Source organism: Mizuhopecten yessoensis, unplaced genomic scaffold (genome assembly GCF_002113885.1).
Source record: "Mizuhopecten yessoensis strain PY_sf001 unplaced genomic scaffold, ASM211388v2 scaffold9031, whole genome shotgun sequence".
Lineage (NCBI taxonomy): Eukaryota > Metazoa > Mollusca > Bivalvia > Pectinida > Pectinidae > Mizuhopecten > Mizuhopecten yessoensis.
In genome coordinates, this window is record NW_018407844.1 from 209,153 (window position 1) to 232,276 (window position 23,124).

Sequence of the window (23,124 nt, forward strand, 5' to 3'; positions counted from 1 at the left end):
ACTGCTATAACACATATAAAGAGGCCATGGTGTCTACAGCTATGACACATATAAAGAGGCCATGGTGCCTACTGCTATGATAACACATATAAAGAGGCCATAGTGTCTACTGCTATGATAACACATATAAAGAGGTCATGGTGTCTACTGCTATGATAACACATAGAAAGAGGCCATGGTGTCTACTGCTATGATAACAGATATAAAGAGGCCATGGTGTCTACTGCTATAACATATATATAGAGGCCATGGTGTCTACTGCTATAACACATATAAGAGGCCATGGTGTCTACTGCTATGATAACACATAGAAAGAGGCCATGGTGTCTACTGCTATGATAACACATAGAAAGAGGCCATGATGTCTACTGCTATAACATATATAAAGAGGCCATGGTGTCTACTGCTATAACACCTATAAAGAGGCCATGGTGTATACTGCTATGATAACACATATAAAGAGGCCATGGAGTCTACTGCTATGATAACACATATAAAGAGGCCATGGAGTCTACCGCTATAACACATATAAAGAGGCCATGGTGTCTAATGCTATAACACATATAAAGAGGCCATGGTGTCTAATGCTATAACACATATAAAGAGGCCATGGTGTCTAATGCTATAACACATATAAAGAGGCCATGGTGTCTAATGCTATAACACATATAAAGAGGCCATGGTGTCTAATGCTATAACACATATAAAGAGGCCATGGTGTCTAATGCTATAACACATATAAAGAGGCCATGGTGTCTAATGCTATAACACATATAAAGAGGCCATGGTGTCTACTGATATAACACATATAAAGAGGCCATAGTGTCTACTGCTATAACACATATAAAGAGGCCATGGTGCCTACTGCTATGATAACACATATAAAGAGGCCATTGTGCCTACTGCTATGATAACACATATAAAGAGGCCATTGTGCCTACTGCTATGATAACACATATAAAGAGGCCATAGTGTCTACTGCTATAACACATATAAAGAGGCCATGGTGCCTACTGCTATGATAACACATATAAAGAGGCCATAGTGTCTACTGCTATGATAACACATATAAAGAGGCCGTGGTGTCTACTGCTATGATAACACATATAAAGAGGTCATGGTGTCTACTGCTATGATAACACATAGAAAGAGGCCATGGTGTCTACTGCTATGATAACAGATATAAAGAGGCCATGGTGTCTACTGCTATAACATATATATAGAGGCCATGGTGTCTACTGCTATAACACATATAAGAGGCCATGGTGTCTACTGCTATGATAACACATAGAAAGAGGCCATGATGTCTACTGCTATCTATGATAACACATATAAAGAGGCCATGGTGTATACTGCTATAACACATATAAAGAGGCCACGGTGTCTACTGCTATGATAACACATATAAAGAGGTCGTGGTGTCTACTGCTATGATAACACATATAAAGAGGCCACGGTGTCTACTGCTATGATAACACATATAAAGAGGTCATGGTGTCTACTGCTATGATAACACATATAAAGAGGTCATGGTGTCTACTGCTATGATAACACATAGAAAGAGGCCATGGTGTCTACTGCTATGATAACAGATATAAAGAGGCCATGGTGTCTACTGCTATAACACCTATAAAGAGGCCATGGTGTATACTGCTATGATAACACATATAAAGAGGCCATGGAGTCTACCGCTATAACACATATAAAGAGGCCATGGTGCCTACTGCTATGATAACACATATAAAGAGGCCATTGTGCCTACTGCTATGATAACACATATAAAGAGGCCATGGTGGCTACTGATATAACACATATAAAGAGGCCATGGTGTCTACTGCTAGGATAACACATATAAAGAGGCCATGGCGTATACTGCTATAACACAAATAAAGAGGCCATGGTGTCTACTGCTAGGATAACACATATAAAGAGGCCATGGCGTATACTGCTATAACACAAATAAAGAGGCCATGGTGTCTACTGCTAGGATAACACATATAAAGAGGCCATGGTGTATACTGCTATAACACATATAAAGAGGCCATGGTGCCTACTGCTATGATAACACATATAAAGAGGCCATAGTGTCTACTGCTATGATAACACATATAAAGAGGCCACGGTGTCTACTGCTATGATAACACATATAAAGAGGCCATTGTGCCTACTGCTATGATAACACATATAAAGAGGCCATAGTGTCTACTGCTATAACACATATAAAGAGGCCATGGTGTCTACTGCTAGGATAACACATATAAAGAGGCCATGGCGTATACTGCTATAACACAAATAAAGAGGCCATGGTGTCTACTGCTAGGATAACACATATAAAGAGGCCATGGCGTATACTGCTATAACACAAATAAAGAGGCCATGGTGTCTACTGCTAGGATAACACATATAAAGAGGCCATGGTGTCTACTGCTATGATAACCCATATAAAGAGACCATGGTGTCTACTGCTATAACATATATATAGAGGCCATGGTGTCTACTGCTATAACACATATAAAGAGGCCATGGTGTATACTGCTATAACACATATAAAGAGGCCATGGTGTCTACTGCTATGATAACACATATAAAGAGGCCATGATGCCTACTGCTATGATAACACATATATAGAGGTCATGGTGTCTTCTGCTATGATAACACATATAAAGAGGCCATGATGTTTACTGCTATGATAACACATATAAAGAGGCCATGGTGTTTTAGCTGAGGGCTGGCTCCTGCAGGGTAAAGGATTAAAAAGTCACCGGGCGTCGTCACTTCTGTATTAATTTCTTTTTCCTCTACAACAAGTTTAACTAGTGATAAACCCATTTTGACAGGAAAGCCAGCCCTTTTTAACGTTGTTATAGGGACATCGAAATTTTAGGAACATTATAATTAATTTTAACAGATATCCTATCTTGTAGGACGTTGAACGAGGGAGAAGGTAGTTTACTATGGACAGCATTTCAACTTTAACAGACACCATGCAATAGATCAATATTCCAAACCTCATGGTTCATTTGAATAGGTCGTTTGAAGGTTTTATTACATTTTAAATTCTTATTATTAGTTTTAAAAAAGAAAGCAATAATCCCAGCAAGCTTCATGGCAAATATCATGATGCTAACCATTATGATTAGTTAGATTTGAGATTTAAACCCATGTAACATTAAACATAAGTTAAGCTTACTTATTTTAACAAACATGACGTCACGTCGTCCTAGAAAGCTACAGGTGAGCTTTAATAAGCCTTTAAGATAGCGTTAATAGTAAGTTGTTGTTTGATTAATGAAAGAAACTTTACATTAAGATTCAAAAGCAAACGGGTTTTAATAACCCGTTTGAATATTTCAACATTATCTGATTGCCTTGACCTTTACTGTTGGTCAAGATATGTTTAAACAAATTTGATACCCCTGACTTTAAGCAAGATACTTGACAGAAATCATCGCTCTAGATCTTATGTATCTTTATATGGCGTTTAAAGTTTTAATCATATTTTAGCTAATGAGAGTTGGTCATGACAATTTACTTTTACTTTTCCTCACGACAAGCCACAAAGTAAAACTCACTATTCTAGGACCTATGGGCTTGTTTGTTTGACGTGTTTATTGTGTCATCGACACAAACTGGTACTTAAGAGCTAAAAACGATAAACAAGTAATATAATGGATCTTTAGAAATGTGTCGGGTGAAGATTTTATATTATTTTGACCCTTTTGACCTCGAAAGTGGGTCAAAGTTGTAAACATTTGCAAACTTGATGACACCTTTACCCTAGGAAAATACGAGCTCTGTAACCTTGAAATTCAGTACAAGTCACATATTTGATTATAGAACTTCGTATCAGCAAGCTACAAGCTAGATTGTTTTTATTGACTATTTAAACTACGTTGACTCCTACCCTATACAGACAGCCAAATGCAACCCTCAATACCTGCAAAGAGAAATATACAGCCATCATGTGTTATCAACATAAAACAAGCTTTTCAAAGAAAAAAATCTATAAATGGCCGGCATCACGACAAATGATGCATCATCGTATAGTTCACACGCAATTCGTGTCAGCTTAGATAAAACATTCACCGGCTATTTCTATAGCAATGAAAGCAAGCTTTTGAGAAAGTATCATACAATGAAAGTGCATACCTATTCTCATTCTGTCAGTTTATAATTTCTGCATTTCCACGGCTAGGTCAAACTGGGAACGTGTCGTAAATTCGGAGATATTCAATTGCCCAATACACATTTACATTTCTCTTGTATTAAATTCTGAATGATTAAATTGCCCAATTCACCATTACTATTTCTAGCTGTCTTAAATTCTAAATGATTAAATCGGCCAATACACCATTTACATTTCTATTGCGTTAAAATCTGAATTACCAAATCGCCCAATACATCATCTCTGTCTTTAGTCGGGTAGATAGCTACAGCACCTACCGTAATGCTGGGATGATCAGCAATTATTGTACCGTCACACTACTGGATGGGTGGATATGTCATTTATAGGTTTAAGAACATAGAACATAGATCTTCCACCTGGACATCCAAGAACTGGAAAACAAATTTGCTGTAAGTTGTGACATACATGGTCTCCTCCGACGTGTGTACCTTTCTCGGGTGTTGCTGTTCATTGTAATAGGGTGACATCGAAATCAGGATGACGATATGTGACTACTGCAAAACATATATCCATATCATCAAGTTAAAAAATTGTAAGATAGCACTTCAGCGGGTCACTGACACACACATCGACGACACGGGATGTGAGATTCATTTTCCTGTCAACCTCCTTGAAAAATCTACCCGGAATATGCCTTGATCCAAAACAGAAATCCTCAGGTTTTAAAAATGTGTCATCCCAGTTCAAAGTCCGGGACAAACCGCGACAGGCCATAATTGGTCAGCTGGATCAGCTTCTTGAAAAGGATCATCCTCTACATACATGTTGTCAAGCAGAAGAAAGGAACGTCCAGCCAATTGTATACCTCGTTCGCAGAGGCTAAGGTGTTTGGAGGTATTGCAATCTTCATGATTTATTATCTACGTATGTTCCACCATGCTTTTGTACTGGCCAATCTGACAGTAGCACCTTAACTCTCCTGGAAAGGAAGGGAAAATAATACAGGAGATTAAGCAAAATACCGAGGTTATAGACATAAAACCAACACACTGTCTGTGGATCTGTGACGAGGAAAGCAACATCACAGAGGACGACTGCTGCACAGATTCAACACCATGAAGGACTACGGTATATCCGAATCATAGAGAGTATGCATAACAAACACGTTTCAAAATGTAATACAAAAGGTTAATTATTTCATACTCCATCAGCTGGAGGAATTACGAACGCTTAGTTTATTCACCATATTCACAGAGGATTATAGAGTGTCCTGTTACTCAAAGAATAGGAATGATATTATGTACCATCGACCTGTCGGTTTTTTTTAAAATGCGTCTATATATTACAATATAGGTAAAAGGAACATTCTTAAATCGAAACATAAAGGGTAATAATGCAAACAAAATAACTATCTTCACAGAAAAACAAATAAGTGATACTATACAAATAAAAACTTGTATGACGGTGAATATGATAATATGACCATGAAAAAAAATATATTGATCTACGCTAACTTAACAGGTTCATATCACACCAACACCAAAAGCAAAAGTGAGGTACTGCCAAGGAAGGCATTAGGAAATGAACAGGTTGTTAGGAAGAAGAGAGAAAATAAAAGATCCCACATGTTCCAATGATTGTAATACCTTTGGTCACTTTTGGGTCCACAAGAAGAAGGCACAAAAGCAGATCCCCATTTCTGCATGCATTGGGCTCCGTCAGGTTACGAGAACATTTGAACAAAGAATATCAGCAAATTCTCATTTGTATGCTTATTGAAACATCCATAACGGATCTTACATGAGTTTTCATTTCACATGAGATTTATGAAACGAGTCTAATAAGTTTTCAATTAAGCGAGGTTTTGCGAGCTAAAATGACAAATTCGTGACAAGTTTGATGAATTTCATATGAGATGAAAACGAGTGTAAAACCCTTTTTATCACATAATCAAGATTTGTGGCAATTATTCGTGTAAAACGACAATTTGCATGCAACCTTGAAATGTAAAAAGCCGCAATGTTGACTCCAGTGCGTAAGTCTGTGACGTCACAATTGAAACAAGTGAAATAAACAAACCAATCACAGGACTGAAAGGTCATATTACATGAGTTAATGCGCAAAATATATGAGTATATTCAGTGGATAACACAGTACGTTATGTGGTCAATTAGAATATGTACTTGCAGTGCATTCTGTCAGCTTGTTAAAATTCTGCGGCAACGTCGCAGAAGCGGAAGGTATTTAAAATTCTCAATATTGAACAAATAAAACATTCAATACACCGCCCATAACTCCCGGCCAGCCTTTACACCTAAGATCTGGCCAGGTAATTTGTGAATACAGTCTGTTACGGTCGCCATACGGTGCTGTTGTATTCTGTATGTGGATGGCTTGGCATTAAATAGAAGGTGAGTAACTATATATGACTTCTATAATTTCTGTCATATGTTGTTTAAATTTTTGAAATATATGGAATGAAAACGTTTTCAGTAAACAAAATTAGATGTTTTTGTTGCCTTTGTTACGGTTCCATTCGAGAGATTGACTGTATGTCCGTTACAGATTTTCATCCCCTTCTATATCGAGTCCATCTCCCTGCCGGCCTATTTAATAACTGTCTTGGATACTGTGAAGTGTACCAAGTTCTATCGAAATCTACATCTGCAGTACATTAGGCTAGATAGTATGCAAAACAGGATTAGGTGTGATCTGGGTTTTTTTTATTTATCTGTAAACTCATGTGCGATGAGCCTAAATATCCCATTATACTATATCCTAAAGAATATGTTCACTTCATCTAAAATCTCAACCATTGCCACTCCGTCTGTAGTGTCACTATATCCCAATCCCCCATATCCATAGCCTCTAAGTCTGCAGTCTCATTATATTCCCCAAACCTCTCATCCATGCCCTCTTCGTCAGTGTATCACTATATTACCCCCCTCCCCCTCTCCGTTATCCATGCCCTCTCCACCTGCAGTGTAATATTACCATGTGCTCCCCTTATCCAGTCCCTTTCCGTTTGTTGTTTCACTATGAATCCATCCCTCCATCCTTATCCACGTCCTCTTAATATGTAGGTTCACCACCTTGTGCCCCCCTCAACTCTACGCCCGCCCCATTTTGATAAATATACATGAAGCTATGTCCCTTGATGTGTTCCAATCACTTCCTATACAGCTCATCATATACAACCCTCATTTATCAGAAAACTGGCAATGCGTCCTATCGCTCTATTTGTAATGCACCACGTGTCCTCTGTCTACCCTCTTTCCGCACATTTACCCCTCCTCGCTCTTATAGTTACAAGTCCCTTCTTAAATCAACCTACCTCTGTATATCCGTACCATCATATGTCCCTTCTCCTTATTCCTCTACCTTACTGTTATGTTGCCTTACAATCAATGCGTCACCAACCCTTATACCCCTACCCTACCCACCTGTAGCCTTGACATGATGTGTCCCTGCCCCTTATTCCCCTACCCTACCCGCCTGTAGCCTTGACATGATGTGTCCCTGCCCCTTTTCTCTCTATACTTACCCCTGTGTAGCTTTACCATCATGTGACCTCACCCCTTATTCCTGTACATTACACATGTGTGTAGCCTAACTGGCCTATGTCCCTACCCCTTAATAATATTCAGCGCTCCAACCCAATAATTATGGATAAACACTTGTTATGAGTTATCAGCAAGTCACAGAAATCATATTGACATCACTGATCTATAATAATGCAAGCGACTGTCTTGGTAGTGGAAATGATTATCAGTTTGTAGATCAAAGGGGTCTGTTTATGTTTGCAGACGGATGTGTTTTAACATATCATGAAAACAAATCAGCCATGACGGTGAAAAATATACACAGGTTATAGGACATTCAATCACATGAAAAAAATGCACCATAATACATTCACTAGTAAAATGCTACATAAAGTGGTTTTTAAATTGTACAACACAAATATAGACTTCTGAATAACGTTTTATTATTTTTAAGTTGATATCTATGGCCATTAGCAGATACATGTATTTATTATATAGACACCATTCCTAGACAGTTTTTAACAATTACTTAAAACATCCTAAGAGGAGACAGGGGTACATATGTAGGTGTCAGATAGTTATCTGTGCTGTATATATAAGTGTCTAAAAATAACTGTACGTACATAGGCCTATTATAGTCAACACTAGAGGCTCGATGGACATGAATCACTTAGCTGGTTTCATTCTCACACTTGTAACCGTAAAAGTAATTATGAATTTAAAAAACAGGACGACTTTGAAAATGAATCTGAAATTCCTTGTACTCAATTATACCTCGAAAGTAAGCCAGCGTTGAAAATAGGCTGTCCTTGAAATATACCTTCAATATGGTGTCAATTTCCCGTAAAAATGAATGAGCTGCCAATGTATTTGTCATATTTGTACATACCTGATTTACCAGGGATAATGCTGTTTCCAAGTTGTTTCGCAACAATAAACATGTAAATCGTTCTTTATATTTACACGAAACCATTAATATGTTTTTAATAGAAGATTGATTCAAATCAAAAGTAGGGTTTAAGGAAGAATATATTATATACACTACCATTGTAACTTTATATTGGCAAGTTGACAATAGTAAATAAATTTAAATTTGTGCAAATTTTGTATGTTTTTCTAATTAAAAGTATCACTAAGCTTACTTCATGTACATATATATGCATTAAATCAGAAAAAAACATGCAAAGTCCTTGCGATGGCTAAATATAAAGAAAACAAATGACAAGAGTTTCTTGGTACCTCCCTAGCGGTTTCACCTCTTTAGAGGTTCATCGGGGGAACCTATTCTATACACTATCATAATTCATTTTCAAAATTAAATCCCCTGATGAATTATGAAATGGGCTAAATTAAGCTAAAGGCAAAGTATCATCAACCCAGGCCATTTGTCTATTAAAGAGAGATTGTTTACTAGGATCACGGTTTTGAAAATGGGTCAAAGTCATTCATTTGAATCAGCTTTATAGGCCTTTAATTCAGCATACCGCTGGTAAAAAAACATCATGCTGGGACCTGTGGTTAAAGAGAAGTTGCCCTTTTTTAATTTTTAATAGGACAAATTATGGTATGGGGAGCGTCCATCCGACTACCCCAGGTTTTAGCAACATAACTTGCTTAAAAATCGTTCGATTTTGATGAAACCTGCTATGAATGTAGATGGTAAATAATAACACATTGTAAAATCTGTATATATGACCAATATAAATAGCTTTGGTTTCAATAGGTTGAGATGAATCGATAACTTGCAAAAAGGGGCAATTACATTTTCTATTTTAACGTTTTGAAATTATACAAAGGGAGACAATTCCTATGAAAATCAATTTTGCATATAAATTAGAAAAATTGAGAATTTACGAAGTTCATAAATCGGTCAAAATAAGAACAAATTGAACGATTTATCAGTGTGTCAAGATTAAGTTTACGGTTACTGTTATGAGTCAGTGTTTCACGCGGTTTTAGAACAATACAATACAATTCATCATCATACATGGAAGTTGCTACTGTGATACAAATCTAGATACTGTTGTCAAGAATGGCAGTGTTTGAATGTGGGGACCAAAGGGGACTTGTGATGTCATTTGCATAAACAAACAAAAGGGTTCAGATACAATCAACCGAATCATGGTCGTTTCTTCCATCTCTTTAAAAAATCTTCTTTACCTAGATCATGTTTGTGATTTACAATTTTTTTTATTAAGATATTATCATAATCTCATTTTGTATCTAAGTGCTAAAGTTGATAATGGAGTATGAAGTCATAACGCTTTGTTTGAATACATATAATTATATATTACGAACAATACAATTCATTGTCTAGATACTAAAAAGTCAATTTTGTTTGAATGTTTGAATACATATAATTATATATCACGAAAAATACAATTCATTGTGTAGATACTAAAAGGTCAATTTTGTTTCTGTTTCCCAAACAGTAAAATACATCCAGTAAAAAGCCAAACACTTCGAAATTACTCATTTGCATTCCATATTTAGTTTTGTTCTATTTCAGATATACAAGAAAGTATGGACCAGCCACTTGAATTAATGTGAACACCGGTTTTCTATCATGGTCCATGGTGCCGACACAAACTTTCCTCAGATACTGTTTTAATCAATTTCGGATACAAAAATGACGACATCCCAGTACAAAGGTCAGGTTCCTTTTCGGAACAAGGGTCAAACCACCTGTATACACCACAAAGGGACACAACTAGACCATTACTGTGAAGAATGTGAAGTTCCTGTTTGTATCAACTGTGTATCCACTATTCACAAGAGGCATTCGTTGTGTAGTCTAAAAGAAATTACTCCCCAAAAGAAAAAAGAGATTCAAAAATTTATAGACAAATCTGAGAAATTCGACCTGGTACAAATCGACAAGTATATCGCATCTACTGATAAACACCTAAAGGACAATGCCAGCCACTTTGAAGACCTTTCTCAGACGTTAACGATGCAAACAAACAAACTTAAAGACGACCTTGACCTACTTACAGCTGAGACTCTGTCTCGCTATCAGAAAATGGAGGAGGATAACATCAAACTATTGCAAACCTACAAACAGGACCTAGAACTATATGACAGACAGTTAAAACAACAAGTAAAAGAATGTAAGGTTGTACTTCAGCGTGGCTCTGACATACTAATCTACGACGCAGGATCTGAAATTCAATCTTCTGTCACACTCCCTGTAAAACCAACCCTGGGTACCGCTAGCTTCAGTCCGAACCGAAATCCTCGCGGTCACCTTGAACAAGCTTTGGGAAAAGTTAACATCTCAGATCAAGGTCATGGTCAAGCCTTACAAGAACAGGAGCGTTCAGTAGGATCATCTGCTGGACAAGGATTATTCTCTACACAACCTCAGTCAAACCTAAAGGTTAAGACACCCTCTACTCAACAGATATCAGAGCCACAAGGAAGAAAAGCCCCTGCACAGCAAATGACAAAAGGAACAAAGGAAGTGACCAGACCAGTACACACCCTGTTGTCTGAGACCGATATGTTGGAGGAGTGGACGTCTCAATGTGACATTATGTCTGTATGTCCCACGACTGATGGCCAGGCATGGACCAGTTACTCTATGAGTGGCACATTAACTCGCCTGGATAAGAAGGGCAGAGTATTACAGAAGGTCAAACAAAATACTGGGATCAGTGATATAAGTCTTTCACCAACAAAAAGAAACCTTTGGGCATGTGACTTGGAAAACAACATCACAGAACTCGTGTCAGGGCGACTAGTTAATAGATTCAGTACACACAAAACACCACTGTGTATCTGTATCACAGGTGATACTCATGTCATTGTGGGGATGACCAAACACATTTCAAAATTTACATCAAAAGGTACATTGGTACTTACTACGTTGGCTGCGCGGACTGGGAAATCATTGGTGTGTACACCACACAGGATCTCAGAGTGTCCTGTCACTCACAATGTCGCAGTGGCTGACATGGATATCAAACGTGATGGTGGTGAAGGAAAACCGCATGTTGTTGTCATGGACACAGATTTTAAGAAACTATTTATGTATGATGGTGGAATCCCCCAAAAATATCAACACACGCCACAGACAGGAGGTCGACAATTTGACCTCTATGGTGTGGTGTATGACAGTGTGGGTAACCTCGTCATAGGAGATCATGAAAACAACCGTGTCTTTCTTATCAGTGGGAGTGGTGAGTTCCTCAGACTCATACACTCTAGTGACTACAGTACATTTGCTATTGGTGTAGACAGGGAGGACGTCCTGTGGGCGGTGTTTAGGGGTAACAATGTCAAACTCCTACAGTACAGAAGTTAGAAGCATCTAGACATACTACAATGTCTATACCTAATTGCCATGACAACGATTGCTCCAATTAGGAATTTGTGTCATATAGTGTCGAAAATATTCCTTCATAAACTCGACATTGAGCTCTTCTGTCAACACAAAAGACTATTTCCTAGACAAAAAAATACCCTAACTAGTTTGCAAACTATACATTTCTTGACTTGCAGTAAATTTAAGGCACCCTTCAAGTAATTCAAGACCAAGTAAAATACGGCATTTAATGAGCTGAGAAATTGTTCCCATCACAATTCACAGCGAGTCAGATCGCTCAGACCCCGTGTTAGTTTTTTCTTATTTTTAGTTGACCATAATATTTACAACTCATATTAAAATGTTAGTAACAGCAATTCAATTATACATCTTGTGTAATCAATCGCACCCTCATCTCACGTACTCACCTCATATATTTAATTTCTATTTAACATTCTTCGTTTTTGTAGAAACGATAATAGTGTTTAACTTAACGAACCAGAAGAGTTATGTTTAGCATCAACATAAATGTATTAAGTTTTTATAATCATGACATTCCTACTGCAATGTATACTTTTTGTATGTTAAAGTTTGTATGTAGCATTCTTCGTTATTCTCAAATTACATTTTATTGAATAAGACAACTTGTTATGTCATACAAAGAAAGCAATCTGTTTATAATCATACTTATTATTGTATATTGGACCCATCATAAACCCCTTTATGATCAGGTCTGGACCATTTTCTAGTTGTAATGTATTTGATTACACATATCTTATGTGAAATAAAAATCCATTTCGTCCATCTACTTTTTTATATTTACAAAGAATGAATGGTTGAATTATTACTTCTACTTTAATTGTTTTGAATGTGAGAGTATGAATGCCTTTGAATATTTAAATCTGTAAAGGTTTAAGCAGAGCTGAGTAGATTAAAATGTTTTCTTTAGTGTTAAAACACTTTCTCTACCAGTTCACAGTAACATCGACCTTTGACCTAAACAAAAGTGTTAACATTTCCCAAAGGTTGACCGTGATGATCCTGGGAATTTTGGTTTGGATGAAGCTTGATGACCAAGGGAAGGTATTACAGGGAATGTGACAGGAGAATAAATCGCACATCCGGTTTCGTAGATTTGTATGTCAGATCCGCGCTGTAGTGCTATCTTACATTCCTGTATTTGTTGTTTAAGCTGTGTGCTGTACATTTCCAGGTCCTGTTTAAAGGTTTTAAGTATATTGTTGATATCATGTTCTGAGACAGAGTCTCAGCTGTCAACAGATCAAGAGTGTGTTTTAATTTTGTTATATATCTCTAACTGGTTTGAATGCCATTTCAAAGTTACTGGCGTTGTCCTTTAGATAAATATATATCAGTTGATGTGGTGTATTGTATTTGTACACGGTCAACTTGCTCAGTTTTGTCAATGTAGTTTTGAATGTCTTGTTACTTTTATGGCGTTGGGGTAATTATGTTGTAGAATATATTGTATGTATAGAAACCACAGTACATTTGTAGTCACGTATAATCACTCGCCTTCTTTTCTAGGTCATGCCGTCCAAAGACAACGAACGACAACACATTAATATCATACATACCCATAAAAGTAGACTATGCCTCAACAATATAATAGAAGTTGTCTGTTATTAGTTCACGTCTAGGTAGACATTTGTAAATCACATAACAGTGTTTATCCGGGCAGAATGTGGATGTTAAGGATCTTGCCGGTTCAATAGTACTAATACAATACAGTCAAGGCAGTTAAATTAGTATGATATGTATTCATCTCCCTAGCCTTACGATAGGGGTGTAATTATCTACCTGTCTATCTATAGGGGTGGTGTATTATAGGTGATTTAATAGATTGGTGTGCAGCAGTGCATGTAATAGTTCCTTGTTGTGCGACGCTGCCGACGACCTGCAAAAATGATCAGGTGACAGAATGTGAATAATCTGTTTACATAAAGAATGGTAGCAGCCGAGACTTTGTCATGGTCGTGGACTTTTAAATTTCAGATCTACTGTGGTCTACACTAAAATACAAACATAGCATGTTCTACTTATTACAAAGATAAATGCTGAATTGTTTTATGTGGGTGCTGGCCTCTTTCACCACTACTGGTGTATGGTTCTGCTTCACTCTGTATCAGTGAAGACACATTTTGCGTTGACAAATATACACATCTCACTTAGTCGATTCACATAAAACTTTTAAAAATGTCTCTTCCGATTAATGCATAACTTCACTTTGACATAATCCCTAAATCAGATTGAAAGATTCACAAGACGCAAAATTGTACATAGGCCCTCCTAATTTTAAATGCGTTCATTACATCTGACAATATATGCACTTTGTAAAGTTAGCCCACCTGACTTTAAATATGCTTATTAGATACGATGTGTGCACTTACAATCTACCTGTATATATCTGAAGGTCTGCAGCAATATTGCCCCATAGCTTGCAGTGTTAGATACTGAAGTATTAAATTACACAATACATCACTCCTGTATGTCACCGGGTAAATAACTACACCATCTCACCTTGTGTCCAGGTAAATAACTACACAACATAACGCCTGACCAGAAAGTTTGTGATACACCCACTTCAGTCCTGGGGAATACTAAGTGTGTGATATAAAGTTTTATAACAGATGTTAATCGACCTGTTATTTATTTAGAACTTGTAGAAAATGTGCAGCGTGTTGTGACCAATATACTGATGGACATGTATTTATCACATAATGTACGGTGTTATCCAGTGAATATATCCATGCCATATTTTTTTTTGCGTATCAACCCATGTTATATGACCTATCAAACCTGTGACTCATTGTAAGATTCAAATGTTTCAATTGTGACGTCACGCCCAGGATAAGTTCATGATGTCACAGACTTCCGTACTGGAGTCAAAATGGCGGTTTTAACATTTCAAGGTTGCATGGAAATTGTCATTTTACACAAGTAAAGCCACAAATCTTGATTATATGAGAAAAATATCTTACACTCGTTTTCATTTCATAGGAAATTTATGAAACTCGTCACGATTTTTTCATTTTAGAGGCTCACTAAATTCAAACAGACTGTATGTCCCTTTAGCAAAAACAAATATGTTTAAACGCTCTTTTAGCTACAGTTGCTCAGTTTTATGGAATGCACTTAGCGATGTTATTAAACAGTCGTGCAGTGTAGATGTTTTTAAAAAGAAATACATAGAAATGTTTTACAGTAAGTAATAAGTGTGATACACAATGGTATATGTGATATTTATCAATTTATATATGCATCATTTATTAAGATTGTATTTATTATCATTCTACTATTATAATTGTCTTATTAAGTCTGTACATATATGCATAACAGGGCCGTATTGTAAACTAAACTATGTCTAAATATGTAACCCTGTAAAAATAAAAGATATTATTATTATTATTATTAAAATTACTTAAGACTCATTTCATAAATCTCATATGAAATGGAAACTCATGTAAGATTCAAGATATATAACGTGTTGTTGTTAGTCGTGTATGGTCAGCCTGATATTGAAAACAAAATGAGTGATTGTGTTACAGTGTTTCACAATATCGAGTGTTCCCCATAATTAATCAGACGGACGAAGTTGAACTACTACAACAAACCCAGTTTTTTTTCATTTATATTAGTTTTCACACTACATAATAAACTACATGACATTATATAAATATTACTGTGAACAGTGATGTCAGAATTTCATATAATATGTTTGGCGTCAATTGAAGAGATTATCTTTGTTTCATTTCCTGAGAAAATTATTAGAGTCCCATTCCTTCCATCTCGTTCCAGATCAAACTCCCTCCACATGCTGATTGTACCATTCTGTGGTAACCTAGTTGTATTTTCGCTCCGTTGCATTGTCGAGGTGCTCACTGTTATTAAATGTCGGTACATTCACGATGCTATATTTCTATAACACACTAAATAAATTGTCAAATATTGCAATTTATGTCTAAATTTGTATCGAGTTATTATTTATGATTTATTACATTTTAAGGCAAAAACAAGTAACATCGACTTTTCAAAGATGTTAACCTGACCTGTACAGGCAATTCTCTGAACTATCAAACAAAGAATAAGCAAATGCAGGCCTTCTTTTTTTATAAAGGTACTTCAAACAATACTGTGACGGTGACAACAAGTAGGACAATCAAAAGTAGTCTATATAAGCAGGATTATATGGGGCAAAGAAGTAATTCCAACAGTGTGGACAAGGTTAGGTTGTCAAATTTCGGAGCGATCCACTCCTTTTTCAAGACACAGTGAAACAGAACAGTTTCATGTACATATACATCATATTACAAGAAGATAGAATTGATATACTATAATTGAAAATATAGCTATTATATAAAATCAATAGTCCCCTCGGCTAAAGACAGCCGAAGGCAGCAATTAAGCTGAGAGCATCGCGGACAAGGAACGCTGGTGTAGAGGACCTATTCTTGCGCAAGATGCACTGTCATATAAAGCAGGATTATACTCACACATCTCAAAAGGATTGTCTGATATCAGGATTATACTCACACATCTCAAAAGGATTGTCTGATATCAGGATTATATACACGGCTAATAACAATATCTAAGAAACATGTTTCTGATTTGGCCTCTGTAACTCACAAATCAGTTTAATATATAATAATGACGATATAACAGATATTACTTATTTTAAAATATTAAATGAAAGCGTTGTTAGTCCCGTAAAGTGCTGGTAACCGGTTACTTGAACAATCTTCCGATCGAGTAACCGTGCCGTAATATGTGTACTTTTCAGATTATATTTACATCTCATATGTAAAAACGAGCTCTGAAACTTGATATTTACACTTTTGATTGAGATTGTTTATGGTGTTAGCGGCCTCTCTTTGCCAATTTTAACAATAGAGTACAAAAACAATACTTACAGGTCAGCATGAACACTGCTTTTATAACAAAACTGTCCGATTTTTGTCGCATCTACAGATAATTTGTTGGTGTACGTCAGGGTAACATGGGGCATACGAAAGGATTAAATAAATGTCCAACTATTCTGCCTTCCGACCGAGAAACCGGCTAACCGGCTTACCGTTGATAACCCTTCTAAATAACAAGTATCTCAAGATATTATATTTTTGTTTTTATTTCATTTTCAGTGCTTTAAGGGACTAATTACAGAATTCAGTGAAATCTCCGGATCTCCTAACTACATGTGGAAACGAAATGTTGTAGCTTTGGACACAATACAAAGCTGTAAATCAGCGTGTTTCGTCACTGAAGAACCCACCATATAAAACCGATAGTCCTGAATGGTTTTACACTACATTAACACGGCCTTACCTCTGTGCAAAAGTCAGATCCTTTTCAGAATTAACGGTGAAACCATTTGTACCCACTCAAGGAGAGATGAGTGAAACTACAAAAATGATGTAAGAAACTTCTTCTCAATGAATGTCTATATAAAGTAGTCATTCTTTGACAATTTACTTCATATCCGAAACGAAGTTTAGGGGAAGTTACTGCTTATAGAAAACACAGCGCATTGGGGCAGGGATCCTTAAGATAATAAATCTATTTTTTAATCATAAAAAATAGAGGAAAATAAAGATCTACAAATATGACTTTTGAAAAAGTATTTTATTATCTTTGATATTATATTATTTTTCAAACTTAAGTTATTTGCTACAAAGGGCATATAGTGAGTCTTATGTTGAACTATGCTGAATTCGCCAGAATGTGTGTAAAAGAATGATGATAATGATAATGTGTAAAATAAATCATAAGTGTTAGTTATAATTACGTCTGTGTTATAAGTATATTTGAGAATCACATTGTGGATCCCTTTAAATTGCTTAACAACCATCGCAGACCAGGAACTACTTGGGGCTAAGGCGTCCCCCAGAGCCCCGGCCGAAGAAAAGGTACCTTCTATATTCTAATCAATTGTTTTTATCCACATTTCAGGTCACACAAAGTATTTTACAATTGTCAAATGACAATGTTTAATGAAACCTGATACCTTGAGTAAGGATATAAAAGTTGCCGGGATGAACTTTTTGAACATAAACGATTTTCAATATAATTTTCACTATGGGCTGTAAATTGGGATACTAGAATAATTATTTCACAAAGACGATAATCTATTGTTAATTGAATGATAACAATCTGGGTCCTTTACTATACTGTTATATGAGTAAATAGACCAAACAAACAGAATAGCTGATCAGTAAAGTTACCTATCAACATGTAAAATACATATATACTGAATAGATTATTAAGATTATAAATACATAAAATATATAGATTTCAAATATATTGCAAATGCAAAATGTATCACACGACAAACAGTATAACAGGAGCATTTTCGCACCCCAAAAATATACGCTTTTACAGTAAAGAATATTGACCAAGAAAAAGAAAAAATACGAAGTCAAACACTTCAGACTGAATTTGTTTTTTTCCCTAATAAATTAAACACTATTGTCAAACATAACTATTTTTGGTTATGGTGATGTTTCTTAGTTATTTTTTATCATTATGATATGTTGTTTTTATTGTCTGTTGTGTTGATACACTTCCCAGGTCCGTAGTTTATATCTGTTGTTAAAGTTTATTAAGTGATCCTGACAACTTCCATAATCCTGTCAGTGTTAGTTGTCATGGTTACTATATATACACATTGTAGTTTGTGTCACACACTGCTGTACCGTAGTAGTTTGATTACGTAACCCCCAAACACTGCCCACAGGACATCCTCCCTGTCTACACCAACAGCCTCTGTACAGTAGTCATCTGTGTGTATGATCCTGAGGAACTCGCCACGCCCACTGATGAGTAGGATACGGTTGTTGTTACGGTCCGCTATGACTAGGTTACCCACACTGTCATACAACACACCCTGGGGCTTAAATGGTGCACATCCTGACTGTGATGTTGATTGATATGTATGTGGGACTTCACCATCATATACAAATAGTTCCTTGAAATCTGTGTCCATGACAACAACATGTGGTTTCCCTTTAGCATCACCCTCACTATACCAGGCAGCCACTGCGACATTTTGAGTGAAAGGACACTCTGAGATTCTGTGTGGTCCTCCAACTGATGTATTATGTACCGATTTACCTTTTGTTGAAAATTTTGAGATGTTGTTCATCATCCCCACTATGACATGGTTACTAGCTGTAATACAGATACATCGTGGTTCCTCCCTGGTGCTAAATCTGTGAACTAGTCGTCCTGACACGAGCTCTGTGATTTTGTTTTTCTCGTCACAGACCCACAGTGTGTTGGTTGTAGGTGACAGACTTATGTCTGTGATCCTATTATTGTGTTTAACCTCCTGTGTTACATTGCACTTCCTGTCCAGCAGAGTTAAGGTGTCACTGTTATGGTAACTGGTCCACACCTGACCATTAGTGGTTGGACATACAGAATATAGAAGACATGGAGACTCCCACTCCCCCAACACCTTGGTCTGAGACAGCAAGGTATATACTGGACTGGACACTTCCTTTCTCCCTTTTGATCTCTGTTGTGTTGAGGATGTCCTTTCTTTTCTTTCTGACCACTGTTGTGAAGGTGATGGTCCAGCAGATGTTCTTGGCAGAGAACGACGTACGCCAATTATATAGGGTGTCCTTCCTTTTGGTTCTGACCACTGTTCGAAAGGGGATTGTCCCTGTCCAGCAGATGATCCAATTGACCGATCATGACCTCGTGAAGCTTGACCCTGACCTTCACATGAGGTGTTGACTTCTCCAAAAGCTTGGTCAAGGTGACTCTGGGGATTAAGGTTTGGAGTGAAGCTAGCAGTACTCAGGGAAGGTTTTACAGGGAGAGTAAATGAAGATTGAATCTCACATCCTGTGTCGTAGATTTGTATGTCAGAGCCGCGCTGAAGTGCCATCTTACATTCTTGTACTTGTTGTTTTAGCTGAGTACTGTACATTTCCAGGTCCTGTTTGTAGGTTTCAAGTAGCTTGGTGTTCTCCGCCTCCATTTGCTGATAGAAAGACAGAGTCTGAGCTGTTAGCAGGTCCAAATCTTCTTTTAATTTGTTTGTTTGTGTCTTTAACTGGTGTGAATTTTTTTCAAAGTTGCTAGACTTGTCCTTTAGTTGTTTATCAGTAGCAGTGATGTACTGGTCAATTTGTACCAGGTCAACTTTCTCAGTTTTGTCAACGAAGTTGTGAATGTCTCGTTTCTTTTCAGAGGCAATTTCACTAAGTCCACACAAAGGATGACTATTGTGTACAGTTGATAGACATTTTATACAAGCAAGTTCTTGACACTTTTTACAATAAAGGTCCAGTTGTCCCCCTTTGTGGTGTAAACAGGTAGTCTGACCTTTGGTACGGAAAGGAATCTGACCTTTAAATTTGTATAGGGATGTAGCCATTTTTATAAAACAAAATTCAGAGTTCAGGATTATTGACTTTAGAAAGTTGATCTCACAGTGAAGCAGTTTGTTGTATAGCTGTTTTAAAAAGTTTGTCTCTACATCAGGAATAAAAAGTATTCTCAAAATCCTTAGTGTCTACTAATACTCTTTGTTTCACTAAATCCAGTGGTTGGCGGTGTGGTTATTACCCGTTAGGGTAATTATGTTGTAGAATATGTGTATGTAAAGGAACCACAGTACATTTGTAGTCACGTATAATCACTCACCTTGTTTACAATGTCAGGCCGTCCACAAACAACGAACAACACTTTAATATACACATCCATTAAAGCAGATTGTTACGATAGAGTTAATGTCTTGGTAGAACTGTTAAAATTTGTTATTAACATAACAGTATTTACCCGGCCAGAAGGTTGGTGTTTTATGATCTACCTGGCCAGAAGGTTGGTGTTTTATTATCTACCCGGCCAGACAGTACTATGACAACACAATCTAGCCAGGCATGAGTGTGTATTGATCTCCTTATCCTGACGTTAGCGGTGTAAGTATCTACCTGGCTATCTATAGGGGTAGTGTATTTTGGAGGATTTACTAGATCAATAGTTCCTAAATGTGCGACGTTGCCGACGATCTGCAGAAATGATCAGCTGACAGCATGTGCATGTTAAGTTTACAATAAGTATGGACTTTGTCATGGCCGTAGACTTTTGAGTTTTAGATTTACTGTGGACTACATTAACATTAATGATTAGATTTGATATAAATTACAGACATTGCATGTACTACTAATTACACAGGAGAATTTGTAACGAAACCCTGTGATCTGATCGCTGTCTCGAGTCAGTCTGAATATATTTTATTGTTGGGACGAAGTGACGTTTTTTTTATTTTTTTATTAGTCCATTTCGTCCTTCGCGAACATCTAGTCAACTGAACAGTGTAAACTAACTACGTTTTGTCGATATTACGTCACCACATCCAAACGTCAACCTCTAATATAACCTATCGTGCCTGCTTTAACTCTGGAGGTCAGTTTTGTGTTTGCCGCCATTAAACAAGAAAGAGCTCTTCAAAGGCCAGTAACTCTTGTCCATCAATAGTTTATCTCTTCATTTTTTTATATTTTTTTTTAATTATCAAAACAATTGTTTGGAGTTAAAAAAACAAAAACTCATCGCATTCATTTACAAATAATTTACATATGAAACAAATATAACAAAAAAAACAAATATCTTTATTGTCTTGCTCATATCCGGTTACTTTTTCTAATAAAATGTGGATCATAAAACGAGTGCCTGTAAATCATGTTCCTCTGAGTCTAATCCCCCACCCTCTACAATGTAAAGGTCCATGACAACAACACATGGTTTTCCTTCACCATCACGTTCAATATACCAGGCAGCCCTTGCGACATTGTGATCCTCTCTATCTTTGTTGATAGAGAGATAGAGTCTTAGATGTAAGCAGGTCCAAATCTTCTTTTAATTTGTTTGTTTGTGTCTTTAACTGGTGAGAGAGTTTTTCAAAATTGCTACAATTGTCCTTTAGTTGTTTATCAGTAGCAGTGATGCACTTGTCAACTCTTACCAGGTCAACTTTCTCAGTTTTGTCAATGAAGTTGTGAATGTCTCGTTTCTTTTCAGAGGCAATTTCACTAAGTCCACACAAAGGATGACTATTGTGTACAGTTGATAGACATTTGATACAAGCAAGTTCTTGACACTTTTTACAGTAAAGGTCCAGTTGTCCCCCTTTGTGGTGTACACAGGTAGTCTGACCTTTGGTACGGAAAGGAATCTGACCTTTGTTTAGGGATGTAGCCATTTTTATAAAACAAACTTAAGAGTTCAGGATTATTGACTTTAGAAAGTTGATCTCACAGTGAAGCAGTTTGTTGTATACCTGTTTAAAAAAGTTTTTCTCTACATCAGGAATTAAAAGGATTCTCAAAATCCTTAGTGTCTACTAATACTCTTTGTTTCACTAAATCCAGTGGTTGGCGGTGTGGTTATTACCCGTTGGAGTAATTATCTTGTAGAATATATATGTATGTAAAGGAACCACAGTACATTTGTAGTCACGTATGATCACTCACCTAGTTTACAATGTCAGGCCGTCCACAGACAACGAACAACAACACTTAAATAGACACATCCATCAAAGCAGATTGTCACATCATAACGATAGAATTTCTGTGTTATTAGTTAATGTCTTTGTAGATCTGTTAAAATATGTTATTAACGTATTTACCCGGCCAGAAGGTTGGCAGGTATGAGTGTGTATTGATCTCCTTATCCTGACGTTATGGTGTAATTATCTACCTGGCTATCTATAGGCATGGTGTATTATGGGGGATTTACTAGATCAGTGTGCAACAGTGAATGTAATAGTTCTTACTTGTGCGACGTTGCCGACGATCTGCAGAAATGATCAGCTGACAGCAGGTGAAATCTATGTTTACATAAAGTTTGATAGTAGCCGATACTTTGTCCTGGCCGTGGAACTTTAAAATTCACATTTATTGTGGACTACATTAACATTAATGATTACATATATAAAATACAGACATTACATGTACTACTAATTAAACGGTATGTTAGATGAATGGTTATATTTGTGTGTCGGCCTATTTCACCTCTACTTGTGTATCGTTCAGTGTCACTCAGTTAAGTCACATTGAGTGTTGAAAAATATACACAGAATCAAGTTAATTGTCATCGAACTTTTAAAATCAATCAAAAAT

At 36.6% G+C, this 23,124-nt stretch overlaps 2 protein-coding genes across 2 annotated transcripts; one reads left to right on the forward strand and one right to left on the reverse strand.

The window, feature by feature from the left end:
* The first annotated feature begins 6,455 nt into the window (after positions 1–6,455).
* Positions 6,456–12,770, forward strand: LOC110457148. The gene is made up of 2 exons (XM_021508259.1): positions 6,456–6,537; positions 10,178–12,770. Exon 2 carries the CDS (start codon positions 10,298–10,300, stop codon positions 11,972–11,974), a length of 1,677 nt encoding a protein of 558 aa, XP_021363934.1. The 5' UTR covers positions 6,456–6,537; positions 10,178–10,297; the 3' UTR covers positions 11,975–12,770.
* A 3,801-nt stretch (positions 12,771–16,571) lies between these two features.
* Positions 16,572–20,838, reverse strand: LOC110457140. Its single transcript, XM_021508249.1, has one exon. The coding sequence runs from the start codon at positions 20,376–20,378 to the stop codon at positions 18,669–18,671; it is 1,710 nt and encodes a 569-aa protein (XP_021363924.1). The 5' UTR covers positions 20,379–20,838; the 3' UTR covers positions 16,572–18,668.
* Between the last annotated feature and the right edge of the window lie 2,286 nt (positions 20,839–23,124).

What these genes read in the sequence shown, in the direction of transcription:
- LOC110457148 (XM_021508259.1), top strand. Translation starts at nt 10,298, where the DNA reads ATGACGACATCCCAGTACAAAGGTCAGGTTCCTTTTCGGAACAAGGGT.
- LOC110457140 (XM_021508249.1), bottom strand. Translation starts at nt 20,378, where the DNA reads ATGGCTACATCCCTATACAAATTTAAAGGTCAGATTCCTTTCCGTACC.